This window comes from Bombina bombina, chromosome 1 (assembly GCF_027579735.1).
Source record: "Bombina bombina isolate aBomBom1 chromosome 1, aBomBom1.pri, whole genome shotgun sequence".
In the NCBI taxonomy this organism is placed as follows: Eukaryota; Metazoa; Chordata; class Amphibia; order Anura; family Bombinatoridae; genus Bombina; species Bombina bombina.
Genome location: NC_069499.1, coordinates 823,032,083 through 823,051,187, shown reverse-complemented (window position 1 = coordinate 823,051,187; position 19,105 = coordinate 823,032,083). Strand labels below are relative to the sequence as shown.

The 19,105-nt window shown below is 42.6% G+C and overlaps 1 protein-coding gene across 2 annotated transcripts in view; it reads right to left on the bottom strand.

Annotated features, from left to right (window-relative positions):
- The window catches only part of OCRL (OCRL inositol polyphosphate-5-phosphatase), a 353,818-nt gene that overhangs the window by 41,707 nt on the left and 293,006 nt on the right, over positions 1 to 19,105 (bottom strand). For both annotated transcript variants that reach the window (XM_053699401.1, XM_053699402.1), the window contains exon 18: positions 13,313 to 13,548. In XM_053699401.1, the coding sequence (XP_053555376.1) occupies positions 13,313 to 13,548 (236 nt within the window). The remainder of the gene's footprint in view (positions 1 to 13,312; positions 13,549 to 19,105) is intronic.

Sequence of the window (19,105 nt, the reverse complement as noted above, 5' to 3'; positions counted from 1 at the left end):
TAAAAAGCAGGAATGTAAAGCTTAGGAGCCAAACCATATTAGGTTCAGCACCCTGGATAGCGCTAGTTTGCTTATTGGTGGCTACATTCAGCCACCAGTAAGCAAGCGTAACCCAGGTTCTTAACCAAAATTGGGCAGGTTCCTAATCTTTACATTCCTGCTTTTTAAATAAAGATAGCAAGAGAACGAAGAAAAACAAAATTTATGCTTACCTGATAAATTTATTTCTCTTGTGGTGTATCCAGTCCACGGATCATCCATTACTTGTGGGATATTCTCCTTCCCAACAGGAAGCTGCAAGAGGATCACCCACAGCAGAGCTGTCTATATAGCTCCTCCCCTAACTGCCACCTCCAGTCATTCGACCGAAGACAAGCAAGAGAAAGGAGAAACTATAGGGTGCAGTGGTGACTGTAGTTTAAAAATAAATAAAAAAACACCTGCCTTAAAATGACAGGGCGGGCCGTGGACTGGATACACCACAAGAGAAATAAATTTATCAGGTAAGCATAAATTTTGTTTTCTCTTGTAAGGTGTATCCAGTCCACGGATCATCCATTACTTGTGGGATACCAATACCAAAGCTATAGGACACGGATGAAGGGAGGGACAAGGCAGGCGCTTAAACGGAAGGCACCACTGCCTGTAAGACCTTTCTCCCAAAAATAGCCTCCGAAGAAGCAAAAGTATCAAATTTGTAGAATTTAGAAAAAGTATGAAGCGAAGACCAAGTCGCCGCCTTACAAATCTGTTCAACAGAAGCCTCATTCTTAAAAGCCCATGTGGAAGCTACCGCTCTAGTAGAATGAGCTGTAATTCTTTCAGGAGGCTGCTGGCCAGCAAGTCTCATAAGCTAAGCGGATTATACTTCTTAGCCAAAAAGAAAGAGAAGTTGCCGAAGCCTTTTGGCCTCTCCTCTGTCCAGAGTAGACAACAAACAATGCAGATGTTTGACGAAAATCTTTAGTAGCTTGTAAATAAAACTTTAAAGCACGAATCACGCCAAGATTGTGTAATAGACGTTCCTTCTTTGAAGAAGGATTAGGACACAGTGACGGAACAACAATCTCCTGATTGGTATTCTTATTAGATACCACCTTAGGTAGAAAACCAGGTTTGCTACCATATCTGCATGGAAAATGAGATAAGGGGAATCAGATTGTAAAGCAGATAACTCCGAAACTCTTCGAACCGAGGAGATAGCTACTAAAAACAGGACTTTTCAAGATAAGAGCTTAATATCTATGGAATGCAAAGGTTCAAACGGAACCCCTTGAAGAACTTTAAGAACTAAATTTAACAGGTTTAAACACAGGCTTGATTCTAACCAAAGCCTGACAGAACGCCTGAACATCTGGAACCTCAGCCAGACGTTTGTGCAAAAGAATAGACAGAACAGAAATCTGTCCCTTTAAGGAACTAGCTGACAAACCCTTCTCCAATCCTTCTTGGAGAAAGGATAATATCCTAGGAATCCTGACTTTACTCCATGAGTAACCCTTGGATTCACACCAATGAAGATATTTACACCATATCTTATGATAGATTTTCCTGGTGACAGGTTTTCGCGCCTGTATTAAGGCATCAATGACCGATTCGGAGAAACCACGCTTTGATAAAATCAAGCGTTCAATCTCCAAGCAGTCAGACGCAGAGAAATTAGATTTGGATGGTTGAAAGGACCCTGAAGTAGAAGGTCCTGTCTCAGCGGTAGAGTCCATGGTGGAAAGGATATGTCCACCAGATCTGCGTACCAAGTCCTGCGTGGCCACGCAGGTGCTATCAAAATCACCGAAGCTCTCTCCTGCTTGATCTTGGCAATCAGACGAGGGAGCAGAGGAAATGGTGGAAACACATAAGCCAGGTTGAAGGACAAAGGCGCTGCTAGAGCATCTATCAGTGCTGCCTTGGGATCCCTGGACCTGGATCCGTAACAAGGAAGCTTGGCGTTCTGACGAGACACCATGAGATCCAGCTCTCGTTTGACCCAAAGTTGAATCAACTGCGCAAACACCTCCGGATGGAGTTCCCACTCCCCCGGATGAAAAGTCTGTCGACTTAGAAAATCCGTCTCCCAGTTCTCTACTCCTGGGATATGGATAGCAGATAGATGGCAAGAGTGAACCTCTGCCCATAGAATTATCTTTGAAACTTCCAACATTGCTAGGGAACTCCTTGTTCCCCCTTGATGGTTGATGTAAGCTACAGTCATGATGTTGTCGGACTGAAATCTGATGAACCTGACCGCAGCAAGCTGAGACCAAGCCTGAAGAGCATTGAATATCGCTCTTAGTTCCAGAATGTTTATCGGAAGGAGTGCCTCCTTCTGAGTCCACGAGCCCTGAGCCTTCAGGGAGTTCCAGACTGCACCCCAGCCCAAAAGGCTGGCATCTGTCGTTACTATTGTCCAATCTGGCCTGCGGAAGGTCATACCCTTGGACAGATTGACCCGAGATAGCCACCAGAGAAGAGAATCCCTGGTCTCTTGATCCAGATTTAGTAGAGGGGACAAATCTGTGTAATCCCCATTACACTGACTGAGCATGCAGAGTTGCAGCGGTCTGAGATGTAGGCAAGCAAATGGCACTATGTCCATTGCCGCTACCATTAAGCTGATTACTTCCATACACTGAGCCACTGAAGGGCGAGAAGTAGAATAAAGAACACGGCAGGAATTTAGAAGTTTTGACAACCTGGCCTCTGTCAGGTAAATCTTCATTTCTACAGAATCTATTAGAGTTCCTAGGAAGGAAACTCTTGTGAGAGGGGATAGAGAACTCTTTTCTTCGTTCACTTTCCACCCATGAGACCTCAGGAATGCCAGAACAATGTCCGTATGGGACCTGGCGATTTGAAAATTCGACGCCTGTATCAGAATGTCGTCTAGGTAAGGGGCTACTGCTATACCCCGCTGCCTTAGGACCGCCAGGAGTGACCCCAGAACCTTTGTAAAGATTCTTGGTGCCGTAGCTAACCCAAAGGGAAGAGCCACAAACTGGTAATGCCTGTCTAGGAAGGCGAACCTGAGAAACCGATGATGATCTCTGTGTATCGGAATATGAAGATAAGCATCCTTTAAGTCCACGGTAGTCATATATTGACCCTCCTGGATCATAGGTAGGATGGTTCGAATAGTCTCCATCTTGAAGGATGGGACCCTGAGAAATTTGTTTAGGATCTTGAGATCTAAGATTGGTCTGAAGGTTCCCTCTTTCTTGGGAACTACAAACAGATTTGAATAGAAGCCTTGCCCCTGTTCCTCCTTTGGAACTGGGTGGATCATTCCCATAACTAGGAGGTCTTGAACACAATGTAAGAATGCCTCTCTCTTTATCTGGTTTGCAGATAATTGTGAGAGATGAAATCTTCCTTTTGGGGAAGAAGCTTTGAAGTCCAGAAGATATCCCTGGGACACAATTTCCAACGACCAGGGATCCTGGACATCTCTTACCCAAGCCTGGGCGAAGAGAGAAAGTCTGCCCCCAACTAGATCCGTTACCGGTGCAGGGGCTGATCTTTCATGCTGTCTTAGAGGCAGCAGCAGGTTTTTTGGCCTGCTTTCCTTTGTTCCAAGCCTGGTTAGGTCTCCAGACCGGCTTGGACTGGGCAAAATTTCCCTCTTGTTTTGTGTTAGAGGAAGTTTTGAAAGGCACGAAAATTAGTCTGTTTGGTCCTTAATTTGTTGGACCTATCCTGAGGAAGGGCGTGACCTTTTCCTCCAGTAATATCAGAAATGATCTCCTTCAGTCCAGGCCCGAATAGGGTCTGCCCCTTGAAGGGAATGTTGAGAAGCTTAGACTTTGAAGTAACATCAGCTGACCAGGATTTAAGCCATAACGCCCTACGCGCCTGAATGGCAAAACCTGAGTTCTTAGCCGTTAGTTTGGTTAAATGAACAACGGCGTCAGAAAGAAATGAATTGGCTATCAAGAGCTTTTAAGCTTGTCAAGGATATCATCCAATGGGGTTTCTACCTGTAGAGCCTCTTCTAGAGACTCAAACCAGAAGGCCGCAGCAGCAGTGACAGGGGCAATGCATGCAAGAGGCTGGAGAATAAAACCTTGTTGAATAAACATTTTCTTTAGGTAACCCATTATTATCCATTGGATCTAGAAAAGCACAACTGTCCTCGACGGGGATAGTTGTACGCTTAGCTAGGGCAGAAACTGCTCCCTCCACCTTAGGGACCGTTTGCCACAAGTCCTGTGTAGCGGCATCTATGGGAAACATCTTTTTAAAAACAGGAGGGGGAGAGAACGGTACACCTGATCTATCCCATTCCTTAGTAATAATTTCTGAAAACCTCTTAGGTATTGGAAAAACATCAGTGTAAACAGGCACTGCATAGTATTTATCCAATCTACACAATTTCTCTGGGACTATAATGGTGTCACAGTCATCCAGAGTTGCTAAAACCTCCCTGAGAAACACGCGGAGGTGTTCAAGCTTAAATTTAAATGTAGACATATCAGAATCAGGTTGAAGTGTCTTTCCTGAGTCAGAAAAATCACCCACAGATAGAAGCTCTCCTGCCTCAGCTTCTGCACATTGTGAGGGTGTATCAGACATAGCTACTAAAGCGTCAGAGAGCTCTGTATTTTTCTTAGCCCCAGAGCTGTCTCGCTTTCCTTGTAACCCTGGCAGTTTGGACAATACCGCTGTAAGGGTATGATCCATAACTGCCGCCATGTCTTGTAAGGTAAACGCTATGGGCGCGCTAGATGTACTTGGCGTCCCTTGAGCGGGAGTTATAGGCTCTGACACGTGGGGAGAGTTAGTCGGCATAACTTCCCCCTTGTCAATTTCCTCTGGTGATAAATCTTTTAAAGCCAGAATATGGTCTTTATAACTTATAGTAAGATCAGTGCATTTGGTACACATTCTAAGAGGGGGTTCCACAATGGCTTCTAAACATAATGAACAAGGAGTTTCCTCTATGTCAGACATGTTTAACAGACTAGTAATGAGACCAGCAAGCTTTGATAACATTTTAATTAATGTGAGAAAGCAGAATATAAAAAACGGTACTGTGCCTTTAAGGGAAAAAAACAAACACAAAAACTGCAAAACAGTGAAAAAAGCAGTTAACTCTATGACATTTTTACAGTGTATATACAAGACTAAAATAGCATTGCACCCACTTGCAAATGTATGATTAACCCCTCAGGCTCAAAAACAAAGCAAAAAAACGGTTCTACTGTGGCTCCTACCTTCCCATAAAACGACTTTTGTAGGCACAAAAACCCTTTACAGAGGTCCAATATGTCAGGGGACTCCTTCAGGGAAGCTGGATGTCTCAGGATGTAAAAACTACTGCGCAATTAGAGCGCGAAAGTAGGCCCCACCCACCATGCACTCAAAGTCAGAGGGCCTTAATAAACTATTCCTATGAGTAAAATCACAGCCATGTGGAAAACTAGGCCCCAAGTAAAGATTTATCACCCTTAGTAAAAAAACGTTCTTTATAAATCCTGTAAACGTTTAACATACTAAGCCATAAGAGTAAGTAACATGAATATTACCCTTTACTGCAAGCATGATGCCAGTCGTCGTTAATTCACTGCAATCAGGCTTACCTTAAATATATCAGGCACTGTCAGCATTTTCTAGACTTCTTATCTCTCTAGAAAAAAATATACTGAACATACCTCAGGGCAGTTAATTCTGCAGGCCGTTCTCCCAGCTGAAGTTTTCCCATACTCTTCAGTTATGTGTGAGAACAGCAGTGGATCTTTGTTACAACCTGCTAAGATCATCAAAAACCTCAGGCAAAACTCTTCTTCTAATTTCTGCCTGAGGTAAAAACAGTACAACGCTGGTACCATTTAAAAATAACAAACTTTTGATTGAAGATAAACTACACTAAGTCAACACAACTCTAGCTACTTCCCTTGTCGAGAGCTGCAAGAGAATGACTGGAGGTGGCAGTTAGGGGAGGAGCTATATAGACAGCTCTGCTGTGGGTGATCCTCTTGCAGCTTCCTGTTGGGAAGGAGAATATCCCACAAGTAATGGATGATCCCTGGACTGGATACACCTTACAAGAGAAATGTAATAATGTTAGTAAATTAGAAAGTTGCTTAAAATTGCATGCTCTATCTGAATCAGTAAAGAAAAAAAAACCAACACATTTATGCTTACCTGATAAATTTATTTATTTCCGGATATGGTGAGTCCACAGCATCCTCAATTACTGTTGGGAATATCACTCCTGGTCAGCAGGAGGAGGCAAAGAGCACCACAGCCAAGCTGTTAATTATCACTCTCCTTCCCACAAACCCCAGTCATTTGACTGAAGGTAAATGGAGAAAAAGGAGTAACACAAGGTGTAGAGGTGCCTGAGGTTAGTCAAAAAACAGTCTTAAATAAAAAGGGCGGGGCCGTGGACTCACCATATCCGGAAATACATTTATCAGGTAAGCATAAATTTTGTTTTCTTTCCTAAGATATGAGTCCACGGCGTCCTCAATTACTATTGGGAATCAATACCCAAGCTAGAGTACACAGAGGACAAAAGAGAGAAAAGACAGGTAGACCAAAACAGAAGGCACCATCGTTTGAAGAACCTTTCTCCCAAAAGAAGCCTCAGTCGAGGTAAAAGTATCAAAATTTGTAAAATTTTGAAAAAGTATGCAGAGAAGACCAAGTTACCGCCTTGCAAATCTGTTCCACAGAAGGTTCATTTTTGAAAGCCCAAGAAGAAGAGATAGCCCTAGTAGAGTGAGTTGTAATTCTCTCAGGCAGTCTCATAGGCCAAACAAATTATACTTACAACCAGAGAGAAAGAGAAGTAGCAGTAGCTTTCTGACCCTTACGTTTCCCAGAGAAACAAACAAACAAACAAACAGGGCAGAAGACTGGCAAAAATCCCTAATCGCCTGAAGGTAGAATTTTAGAGCACGCACAACATCCAGGTTGTGCAACAAACGTTCCTTATGAGAAGAAGGATTAGGACATAGAGAACGAACAACAATTTCCTGAATAATACTTTTATCCGAAACAACTTTAGAAGGAAACCAAACTTAGTACGAAGCACCGCCTTATCGGCATGAAAGATAAGGTAAGGCGAAACACACACTCTCCGAGCAGAATAGCAATAAGAAACAAAACCTTCCAGGATAACAACTTTATATCTATGGAATGAAAGGATCAAACGGAGCCTGTTGTAAAGCTCTAAGAACAAGGTTAAGGCTCCAAGGAGGGGAAACGGACTTAAACACATGCCTGATTCTGACCAAGGCCTGACAAAAAGATTGCACATCTGGCACATCCGCCAGATGCTTATGTAGCAAAATAGATAAGGCAGAAATCTGACCCTTCAGGGTACTGACCGACAAACCCTTCTCCAGACCTTCCTGGAGAAAAGACAAAATCCTAGGAATCCTGACCCTACTCCAAGGAGTAGCCCTTGGATTCACACCAATAAAGATATTTACACCATATCTTATGGTAAATCTTCCTAGTAACAGGCTTGCAAGCCTGAATCATGTTCTCAATCACCAACTCAGAAAACCCATGCTTAGAACTAAGCGTTCAATCTCCAAGCCGTCAGCTTCAGAGAAATGAGATTTGGATGAAGGAAGGGACCCTGAAGTAGAAGGTCCTCCCTCGGAGGCAGTCTCCAGGGTGGAAGAGATGACATTCCCACTAGGTCTGCATATCAGATCCTGCAAGGCCACGCAGGAGCTATTAGAATCACAGACGCTCTCTCCTGTTTGATATGAGCAATGACTTGTGGAAGGAGAGCGAACGGAGGAAACAAGTATGCCAACCTGAAATTCCAAGGGACCGCCAAATCATCTATCAGAGAGGCCTGTGGATCCCATAACCTCGGAAGCTTGGCATTCTGCAGAGACGCCATCAGATCCAGCTCCGGCACCCCCATCTGAAAATCAAGCTGGAGAACACCTCTGGATGGAGCTCCCACTCCCCGGGATGAACAGTCAGTCTGCTCAGAAAATCCGCTTCCCAATTGTCCACTCCTGGAATGTGGATGGCAGATAGACAGCAAGTGTGAGCTTACGCCCACTGAATAATCCGAGCCACCTCTTCATGGCTAAGGAACACCGAGTTCCTCCCTGGTGGTTGATGTAAGCCACTGAGGTTATGCTGTCCGACTGGTACCTGATAAACCGGACTAAGGACAACTGAGGCCAAGCCATCAGAGCTTTTAAAATCGCTCTTAACTCCAAGATGTTTATGGGGAAAGCAGAGTCCAGAGTCCCTGCGCCTTTAACGAGTCCCAGACTGCTCCCCAACCCAGTAGGCTAGTGTCCATTGTCACAATCACCCAGGAAGGTCTCTGAAAGCATGTTCCCTGAGACAGATGTTCCTGAGAAAGCCACCACGGGAGAGAGTCTCTTGTCAACTGATCTAGATCTACCCTCTGAGACAGATCCGTATGGTCCCCGTTCCATTGCCTGAGCATGCATAACTGCAGAGCTCTCAAATGAAAATGAGCAAAGGAAATGATGTCCATGGAAGCAACCATCAGACCAATTACCTCCATACATAGAGCCACTGAAAGAGACTGTAGAAAGAGGCAGGAGGAAAGAATTTTGGCTTTTTAGACCTTCGTCAGAAATATTTTCATCGATAGGGAATCTATTATGGTCCCTAAGAAAACTACCCTTTTAGCTGGAACAAGGGAACTCTTTTCCAGATTCAGTTTCCATCTGTGGGAACGTAGAAAAGACAACAAGATCTCTGTATAAGATTTTGCTTGTTGAAAAGATGGCGCCTGAACCAGAATGTCATCTAGATAGGGCACCACTGCAATTCCCCGAGACCGAATCACTGCCAAAAGAGCCCCCAGAACCTTTGAGAAAATTCTGGGAGCTGTGGCAAGACCAAATGGAAGAGCCACAAATTGAAAGTGTGTGTCCAGAAAGGCAAATCTCAGAAATTTGTTATGATCCCTGTGAATGGGAACATAAAGGTACGCATCCTTCAGGTCTATGGTCGCCATGAACTGACCTTCTTGCACTAAAGGAAGAATGGAACGAATAGTCTCCATCTTGAAGGACGGTACTCTGAGAAACTTGTTTAGACACTTTAGTTCTAGAATAGGTCGGAAATGTCCCTCTTTTTTTGGAACCACAAACAGATTGGAATAGAAACCTAGCCCCTGTTCCTGTACTGGGAATGGAGCTATCACTCCCAGGGAGGAAATATCCTGTACACATTTCAAGAACGCCTCTCTTTTTATCTGGTCTGCAGATAATCTTGACAGGAGGAACCTGCCCCTGGGAGGAAAAGGTTTTTTAATTTGTAACCTTGGGATACTATGTCCGCAGCCCAAGGATCTGGGACATATCATATATCCATGCTTGAGAGAACTGAGAAAGTCTGCCCCCCCCCCCCCACTTGATCCGATCCCAGATCGGGGGCAAACCCTTCATGCTGACTTGGATTCAGCTGAGGGTTTCTTTGATTACTTCCCCTTGTTCCAAGGCTGATTGGGTTTCCAAAAAGGCTTAGCCTGTTCCTGCTTGGAAGAGGAAGGGGAAAACTTACCTCTGAAATTATGAAAGGAACGAAAATTACTCTGACGTCCTTTCGGCCTATTCTTCTTATCTTCGGCAGAAAAGACCCTTTACCACCCGTGATATCGGAAATAATTTCTGCCAGACCAGGTCCAAACAAGGTCTTACCCTTGGACTTAGATGAAACATCAGCTGACCAAGATTTCAGCCATAATGCTCTGCGCGCCAATACAGCAAAACCAGAAATTTTGGCTTTCAATTTAATGACCTACAATGAAGCATCAATAATAAAGGAATTGGCTATCTTAAGAACCTTAATCCTGTCTTGAATCTCTTCCAAGGGAGTCTCCACCTGAAGAGACTCAGACAATGTGTCAAACCAATAGGCTGCCGCACTTGTCACCATGGCAATACACACTGCAGGTTGCCATTGGAGACCTTGATGAACATACATCTTTTTCAAATAAGCTCCTCAATAGGAATAGTAGTTCTCTTTGCCATAGTAGTATTCGCAACTTCCACTTAGGGCACCGTTAGCCATGAGTCCTTAATGGAGTCAGCCACAGGAAACATCTTTTTAAAGACAGGAGACGGGGTAAAAGGAATCCCAGGTCTCTCCCATTCCAGTGCTATAATCTCCGTGGCATGGTCCGGCACAGGAAAAACCTCCACAGAGGAAGGAACATCAAAGTATTTATTAAGTTTACTAGATTTCTTAAGGTTGACGACGACAGATTTATCGGAGTCGTCCAAGGTAGCTAAAACCTCCTTTAAAAGTACATGGAGGGGTTTAAGCTTAAATCTGAAGGATACTACTTCAGCATCAGATGAAGGAATTACACTGTTCGAATCTTAGATTTCACCCTCAGAAGCTACCGACGTATCTTCCTCATCAGAGTTATGAGAAAGGACAACTAGGGTAGCAGAAGCCGAAGCAGAAACCTTAGTATCTGAATCTCTAAATTTCCTCTTGCGTTTTCCCTAAAGCATGGGAATGGCAGCTAATGCCACAGATACGGCAGAAGATACCTGGGCAGCTATTTCTGCTTGCAAATAAACTCCTCCAGGAGATTGAAAGGAACCACAGGGCACTGCATGTGATGCCATTAAGGCTTGGGACACCTGAGGAGAAGGCTGTGGCATCGACAGAACAGCTTCATTCTGAGAGACAGTTGGCTCAGAAACAAAACGTTTCTCTTTATGCAAAATGGTTCTCTCTGTACATGAGGAACAAAATTGCAGGGGTGGTACAATTTGGCTCTCTAAACAAAGCCGGCATCTGTCCAAAGGAGCAGGATACGGATCCATAATGCAGAAAAATAATTTGCAACTATACTTGGAAAAAAAAAAGGTACTGTACCTTAAAATTTATCACCCACACCAGTGTTAAGTTCCCTCTTTGAGGACTTAATTTGGCCCCAAGTAGCGTTATACAAGTAAGTGTAATAAGGAGATTTTTTTTTTTATTTGTTTATTGGCAAAAGAAAAAATGATCCTTCAGACAGTTCTACACTTCAGTGACTGTGGTGTCTACCTGTCCCAATAACGATCCGGTACACTGGGCAGCTGTAAGAGACAAACGTCTCCAAGTTTCAGACGCAACGGCTCTGGTCTCAGCCAGCAACGGAAGTGCATCACGTGATCGGCTAAAGAAGCTGCGCCACTTGGAAGTGAAAGCGTGCGCGCTTCCAGGCAAAAGTTTACATATAAACCAACAGTAAGCCGTTTCCTGACTGAGTAGTCTGTCAGATACGGCTAAGGATATCGCAATTGTGCGATCTGAAGTCGCAAATGCTAGATAAAAATAAAAAGCAGATTTTCCTCAGAGCCATAAACTAAACCCCTGAGCCACTAAAATAGTTAACACCTAATGTATAAAGGAGCTTAACTCAGTCTTTACGTTCACATTGATTGCAAAATGCCTGCTCACTGCCTAAAAAAATCCTAATCCTAGGATTTTCTGTTATCCCATTAACTGCAGTTTCTGGAGTAGCTTAACCCCTTCAGTGCCCACCTCCTAGCCCCAGAAGACAAAAAGGGCACTTACCTGCACACTCAGCTGTTCCTAATTGCTTGAAAGCCACCACAGCCCTACTGAAGAGACTAACGTGGAGTACGACTAGACCCAATCTTGAGAGGAAAGATCAGAGCAAACCTACTCTGGCTTTAAACATAATAAAATCTTGATTGAAGTGAAATAAATCCAATCTTCTTCAGACACCAAAACTTCACCTCCTCCTTGCACCGAAGGCATAGATAATGACTGTGGTTTGTGGGAAGGGGAGTGATACTTAACAGCTTGGCTGTGGTGCTCTTTGCCTCCTCCTGCTGGCTAGGAGTGATATTCCCAACAGTAAATTGAGGACGCCGTGGACTCACCATATCTTAGGAAAGAAATTGGGTTTAGTATCCCTTTAACTAAACAAACTAATATGAAAATCTGTTCATTTAGTTATTTTTCCCTATGTATGAAATGGATAAACTAAATGAAACAATGAATACATTCTGTATTATTTCATTAGTTTTAGTAATAATCACTTTAAAAACAAAAGTAATTCAAATTTATTTATTTATTTTGCAAATGAAGAAAGAAAACTATATTTTTTTCACGTCTACTAGCTAGTAAGATACAATAGCATAAGGTTTTGTTGGTTCCTTGGCACCCTCAAGAACAATATTAATCAACATTGTAGCCTTATAAAAGAATTGCCAATTAAATGATGTCTGAGTTCATTCTTGAAGCAAATACTATTAAAGGGACAGTAAAGTCAAAATTAAACTATCATGATTCAAATATGTCATGCAATTTTAAACAACAATCCAATTTACTTATTTAATTTATTATCTTATGGCCCAACAAAGGATACCAAGAGAATGAAGCAACATTTATAAAAAAAATAAAATAAAAAAAAAAGTAAACTGGAAAATTGTTTCAAATTATAACCTCGCTCTGAATCATGATAGAAAAATTTGGGGTTTCCTGTTCCTTTAAATACTTGAAATGCCTTAAATTACAGAGAATCATTCCATGAACCGACATTCACTGAGTAAAGAACTTTTTTGTATAATATAAGAACTACATTTTTTACTTAGTATTTGACAGTTGTACAAACTTAAAGGGCCATTATAGTAAAAAAAAATTACATACTCTTTGTGCGTTTAACCCCTGAAAGGGTCGTGCGACTAGTACTGTTGATTGGGCCACCTGCAGTTTCTGCTCAGGACCAGCAGTGCTCTGTGGTTCACGAGCAGTACTTCTACTATGTATTTAAAGGGACATGAAACCCAAATTTTTTATTTTATGGTTCAGATAGAGAACACAATTTTAAACATTCCAGTTTACTTCTATTATTTAATTTGCTAGGTATTCTTTGTTGAAGTAAAAGTAATGCACATGGGAGAGCCAATCACATGAGGCATCTATGTGCAGCCACCAATCAGCAGCTATTGAGCCTATTAAGATATGCTTTTCAACAAAGGATAACAAGTGTTTGAAGCAAATTGGATAACAGAAGTACATTGGAAAGTTGTTTAAAATTGCATGCTCTTTCTAAATCATAAAAGACAAAAATGTGGGTTTCACGACCCTTTAATTCTTTTGCAGGCTCATTAGCATTAAAATTACATGCTATAACGGATTAGAGCAAGCCATTTGTTTGACTAAAATAGCCCTTTGAGTATACATTTTAAGTTTCTCTTAAGAAAGCAGAGAAAGTATTACTTTTATAGGTAAATTAAAGGACAAGCAGGAAAAATAAATATTGATTCTGCAATACTTTATGCTTTAATAAACAACAAAAATACAAAAGCATAGAACATGTTCTCACCAAGTCTATGAGTTTAGTAACAGGAATCTCTCGGATTGGCCTCTTTATTCGGCTCAGAGCCTCCAATGATGTTCCAAAGGAGCTCACCAGATAGCTCCCACTTATAGTCAGGAAGTAATCCTTGCCACGGTCAAGGTGTAGGACCAAAATATCTTCTATCTTGTCCTCCCCTGAGTTAAGCAGGGTCACGGAATCCTTACTAACATATACATCCAGGCTAATCTCCACAGTTTCATCTTACAGAGAAGAGAAAAAGGTGTTTAATAAACATACACTGCAAAATAAACAAATATTTGTGACAGTTTAAATCAGGGTTCTTTATATTTCTCCTAAAAATTGATTGTCAGCTTTATTATTTCTTATAAATATACATTTGTATCAGAACATCAAAGTGTTAGAGACATGAAAGCCAAAATTAAACTATCATGATTCAGACAGATTGAATTGAGACAATTAGTTGAATTGTTTTCATGAGAGCATACTGCGGTAGGCTCAGTGCAGATTCCTGAGTGTACCTAGGTATTCTGTCATGGAAAGAATCAAGGTTTCAATACAAGGATACCAAGAGAAAGAAGTTAACTTGACAACAGAATTAAATTGGAAAAAAAAATAATCCAAAGAGAATCCAGAAATAAAATTGTACAAGAGCCCTTTAAGATTTCTCAGGCCCCCCAAAAATGAGATGAGAACTTAGATTTTTTTATCTCACATAGGATGCAGGAAAACAAAATCTATGCTTGCCTAATAAATTATTTTCTTTCTTGGCAGTGAGAGTCCACACATTCATTAATTACCTATGGGAATTCAACACCTGGCTACAAGGAGGAGGCAAAGACACCTCAGTCAAAACATTAAGTATCCCTCCCACTTCCCCTACCCTCTCAGTAATTCAAGCCAAGGATAAGGAAAAGTGAGAATAGACACAAGGGGTACAGAGGTGCTGGAAGACAAAACTGCCGCCATTACATGAATCTCAGGGCAGGTTCATGGACTCTCACTGCCAAGAAATTTTTTTTTTTTTTAGGTAAGCACAAATTTTGTTTTCTTTCTAATGAGACTTCAGTAAACAGATCTGTAAAGTGGCTACTTGGTCCTCGTTACATACTTTTACTAAGTTTTAAAAATGTGATGTTTTCAAAGGAAGCCTCAGTTCAGGCAAAAACATAAAATTTGTAAAACTTAGTAAAAGTATGTAACGAGGACCAAGTAGCCACTTTACAGATCTGTTTACTGAAGTCTCATTCTTGAAGGCCCAAGATAAAGACACTGCACGGGTGGAATGTGCCGTGATTCTAGAAGGAGACTGTTGTCCCGCATCCACATAGGCCATATGGATTAAACTTCTCAGCCAAAAGGAAACAGTAATCACAGTGGCTTTTTGACCCCTTTGCTTAATAGAGTACATAATGAACAGGGAAGAGGACTGTCAAAATTCCTTGGTAGCATGAAGGTAGAACTTACGACCAAATTGTGTAACAAGCTCCCCTTTTCGGAAGGAGGATTGGGACAAAAAGACGCACTACAATCTCCTCATTGATATTGTGAGTAGAGACAACCTTAGGTAAAAACCCCAACTTAGTACACAAAACCACCTTGTTCGCATGACATATAAGATATTGCGGATCACATTGTAAAGCAGATAGCTCAGAGACTCTATGAGGAGAAGAGTTGGCTAACAAAAACAAAACTTTCCACGACAAAAGTTTAAGGTCAAGAGAATGCATAGACTTAAACAGAGCCTGTTGAAGAACACAAAGAACAAGATTAAGGCTCCAAGGAGGAGCAATGCGTTTGAAAACAGGCCTTATTCTCATAATAGCCTGAACAAAAGACTGAACATCTGGCAACCTAGCCAGCTTACAAAGCAAAACAGAAAGGGCAGAAATCTGTCCCTTAAGAGAATTGGCCGACAGGCCTTTCTCCAATCCTTCTTGGAGAAACAAAAGAAAACGAGGAACCTTCACCTTGTGCCAAGGAAAACCTCATTCATCACACCAAGACAAATAAATTTGCCACACCCTGCGGTAGATACGTCTAGTCACGGTTTACAAGCCTGAATTAAAGTTTTAATAACCCTATCAGAGAATCCTCTCTTGGATAGCACTAGGCATTCAATCTCCACGTAGTCAGCTTCAGAGAATCCAGATTTTCATAAAGAAAAAGGACCCTTATGGAGAAGGTTCGCCCTCTGAGGTAATCTCCAGGGAGGAGCAAATTACCTCTTTATGAGATCTGCAAACCAATTCTGCGTGGAGCAATTAGACTTACAGAGACACCCTCCTGTTTGATTCGGCAAATCGATCAGGGAAGAAGGGCAATTGGAGAAAAAAGATAAAGATTCAACCTCCAAGGTACCGCTAATGCGTCCAACTCTGCTCGACTGTCTCTCGATTTTCGACCTGTATCTGGGCAGTTTGGCATTGAGACGAGAAGCCATGAGGTCTATCTCCGGAACGTCCCATCTGAGGGTTAGCTAAGAAAACACCTCCTTGGTGTAGAGACCACTCAGGAAATCTGCTTCCCAATTGTTTACTCCCGGAATGTGAATGGCTGATATGTGGCAGTTGAAAGACACACTGAAGAATGCGAGAGACCTCTCTCATAGCCAGAGAGCTTCGAGTCCCTCCCTGGTGATTTATATAAGCCACTGTAGTGATGTTGTCTGACTGGAATCGGATAAAGCAAGCCGAATGAAGCCATCAGAGCATTGAAGATGATCCTCAGCTCCAGAATGTTGATAGGCAGGAAAGATTCCTCTGGCTGCCAGGCCCCCTGCGCTGACCACACACAGCTCCCCATCCTATCAAACTGGCATTCGTAGTTAGAATCTCCCAGGACGGTCTAAGGAAGCAAACCCCCTGAGACAAATGGTCCTGAAAAAGCCACCAGGAGAGGGAATCCCTCGTCACTGGATCCAGACTGATTAACTGAGACAGGTTGAAGCGATTGACGTTCCATTGACTGCGCATACATAACTGAAGAGGTCTCAGACGGAAAACGAGCAAAAGGAATAATGTCCGTAGCTGCTACCATGAGTCCCACCAACTCCATACACTGAGCCACGAGGGTTGAGGTGTAGACTGTAACAAACAGCAAGCAGCTTGAAGTTTGTCTCAATGTTGATCTGTTAACAAAGATCCTCATGGACACAGAATCTATTATGGTTCCCAGGAAGCACACTCTTGTACTCGGAATGAGAGAGCTCTTGTCTAGATTTATCTTCCTTGCGAGACCGAAGAAGCAACAAAAGTCTCTGCGTGTGGGAGGCTGCTAAATGTAAAGAGGGATCTTGAACCAAGATATCGTGCCAATAAGAAGCTACTGCAATTCCTTGAGCTCTGACCACAGCCAGAAGAGCTTCCAGCACCTTCATAAAAATCCTTGAAGCAGTAGTTATTTTCCGAAAAGAAGAGCCATGAACTGATAATGATTGTTCAGGAAGGCAAACTGAAGGAACTGATGATGTGGTCATAAATTGTACCTCCTGAATTAGTGGAAGAATAGACCTGATAATTTCCATTTGAATGAAGGAACTCAGAAATTTCTTGAGACACTTAAAATCTTGGGTGGGACGAAATGTTCCCTCTTTTTTGGGAACTATGAACAGATTTGAATAAACCCCCCCTTCACCTTTCCGAGGAGGGGACTGGGACAATTACTCCAATGGATACAAGATCCCGTATAGAGTTCAAAAAGGCACCTCTTTTCTCTAGCTTTGATGAAAGTCTGGACAGAAGAAATCTGCCCCCCTGGGGGGGGGGGGGGTTGACACCAAAAACCTATTTTTTATCCCTGGGAGATCACCTCCAGAACCTGAAGACCCATGGATCTAGATTTCTTATCCTGGGGAAGAAATATGCCCTTACCACCAGTTACCATAGAAATAATCAAGTCCAAACCTGGTCCAAATAAGTTCTTACTCCTAAAGGCCAGGGAAAGTAGTCTAGACTCTGACACCATGTCAGAAGACCAAGAATTCAACCAGCGAGCTCTCCTGGCAAGTACTGCAAATCAAGAATATTTAGCATTTAGACAAATAATCTGCACAATGGCACCACAAATGAAGGAATTTGCCTTTTTAATGGCCTTAATCCAATCTTGAATATCTTCCAACGGGGTTTCCACTAGAATCATGTCAGATAAAGAGTCAAACCAAAATGTAGAAGGTCCAGCAACAGCCATGATACCCACCGTGGGTTGAAAAAGGAGACCCATCTGATTAAACATCCTTCTCAGGTAACCCTCCATCTTTCTATTAATGGGGTCCCTGAAGGATGTGCTATCCTCTAACCGAAAAGTGGTTCTATTAGCCAGGGTGGAGATTGCACTGCCCACCTTGGGAATCATACTCCACAACTCTATATGTGAGTCTGGAACATCTTAAAATTAGTAGAAGGAGAAAAGGGAACTACCAGCTTTTCCCATTCTTTGGAGATAATGTCTGCCATTCGAGCAGGGACCGAAAAAACATCTGGAGCTTCAGATCTGGTTTGATAAACCATGTCTAACTTTGGATGTTCTCGAGTCTAAATCAACAAAGGAACAGGAGATTCCTAAGTAGAAAAAACTTACTTAAATAAAAAACACAAGTGTTCAAGTCTGAACCTAAAATTTACTTCCTCCGGTTCTGCAGTCTTCTCAATGGTCAGAGGAAGAAAGTTCCCCCTCAGAAGCCACCAAGGAATTTTCGTCCTCAATGTTGTATATGGCTGACCAGAGCAGCCTCCAAGGCATTACTGTTCCCCAGTTTGAGGCAACATGTTTCACGTTTCTCTTAATCTTCTCTGACCCAGGGAAAGCAGATATAGCAGATTGAAGTTGCGCTGCAAGATATAAAAAGATTAAGTAGGAACAGGGCCGCAGGTAACTGCACGAGAAGTGCCTGGCGAAGGGGACTGAGGCAAAAGTATCGGCATATCAGGGTTAGCACAGTCTTGAGAGGTAGAAGGCTCTGAAGGGTTAACCTGAGTTACAGGGGCTAATGCAGGGGTATTAGGCTTAGGTCCCTTAGAATGAGACTGCAGGACAGATCCCAAGCAAACAGCGCACAATTGAGCAGGGGGACATGCCATGGCCATATTGCATAACATACATTTGTTATATTAAATTATACCTGGATGATTAACCTCTTCAGGGGAAAAGGATAATTCTGAGTTCTCTATAGTTTCAGATAAAAAGCCTGGCACAAAACCAAGCACACTAAGACCCCCTATGCCACGACTGGATTGACTCACCACCTCCTGAGACAGCTGTACTCCGTCCAGATGCAGCTCCATATAGAAGAGAGAGCTCACTAAACCTGCGTGGCGTATCGCTCACCAAGGCCCCGCCCCCTGCTATGGCGCATACTGCTGCTAAGCGTGCCAATATCGAGTTATGTCCAACCGCTCAAAGCAGTGATAGTGCCACATAACATAGAAAAGGCAGAGAGCCCTAACGATACTCCAAAAAGTGGCCCAAATGAGCGGTGCATGGCTGCAAACTAACTGCTGCCAATATGTATCTTATCCCTTCTAGGGACTATCATGAAATACACCCTTGTCTGCACTTAATAAAAAGCCTTAAATCCCACCTTGAGGCTAATTAGGCAAAAAAATAACTCCTTATGTAGGAGCTACCTGTGCCCACCAGGTCACATACTGTAGTGTCCCAAATACTGATCCCCCATGAGAGGTGACAAGCCATAGCAGGCACTTTAGAGAGAAAAGAGGCCTTTTGCTGTGGTGCAGTCACAGCACTTCCAGGTCTGACAGTAACAAGCTTCCATCTGACAGGGTCCTGAGAGACTAAGGA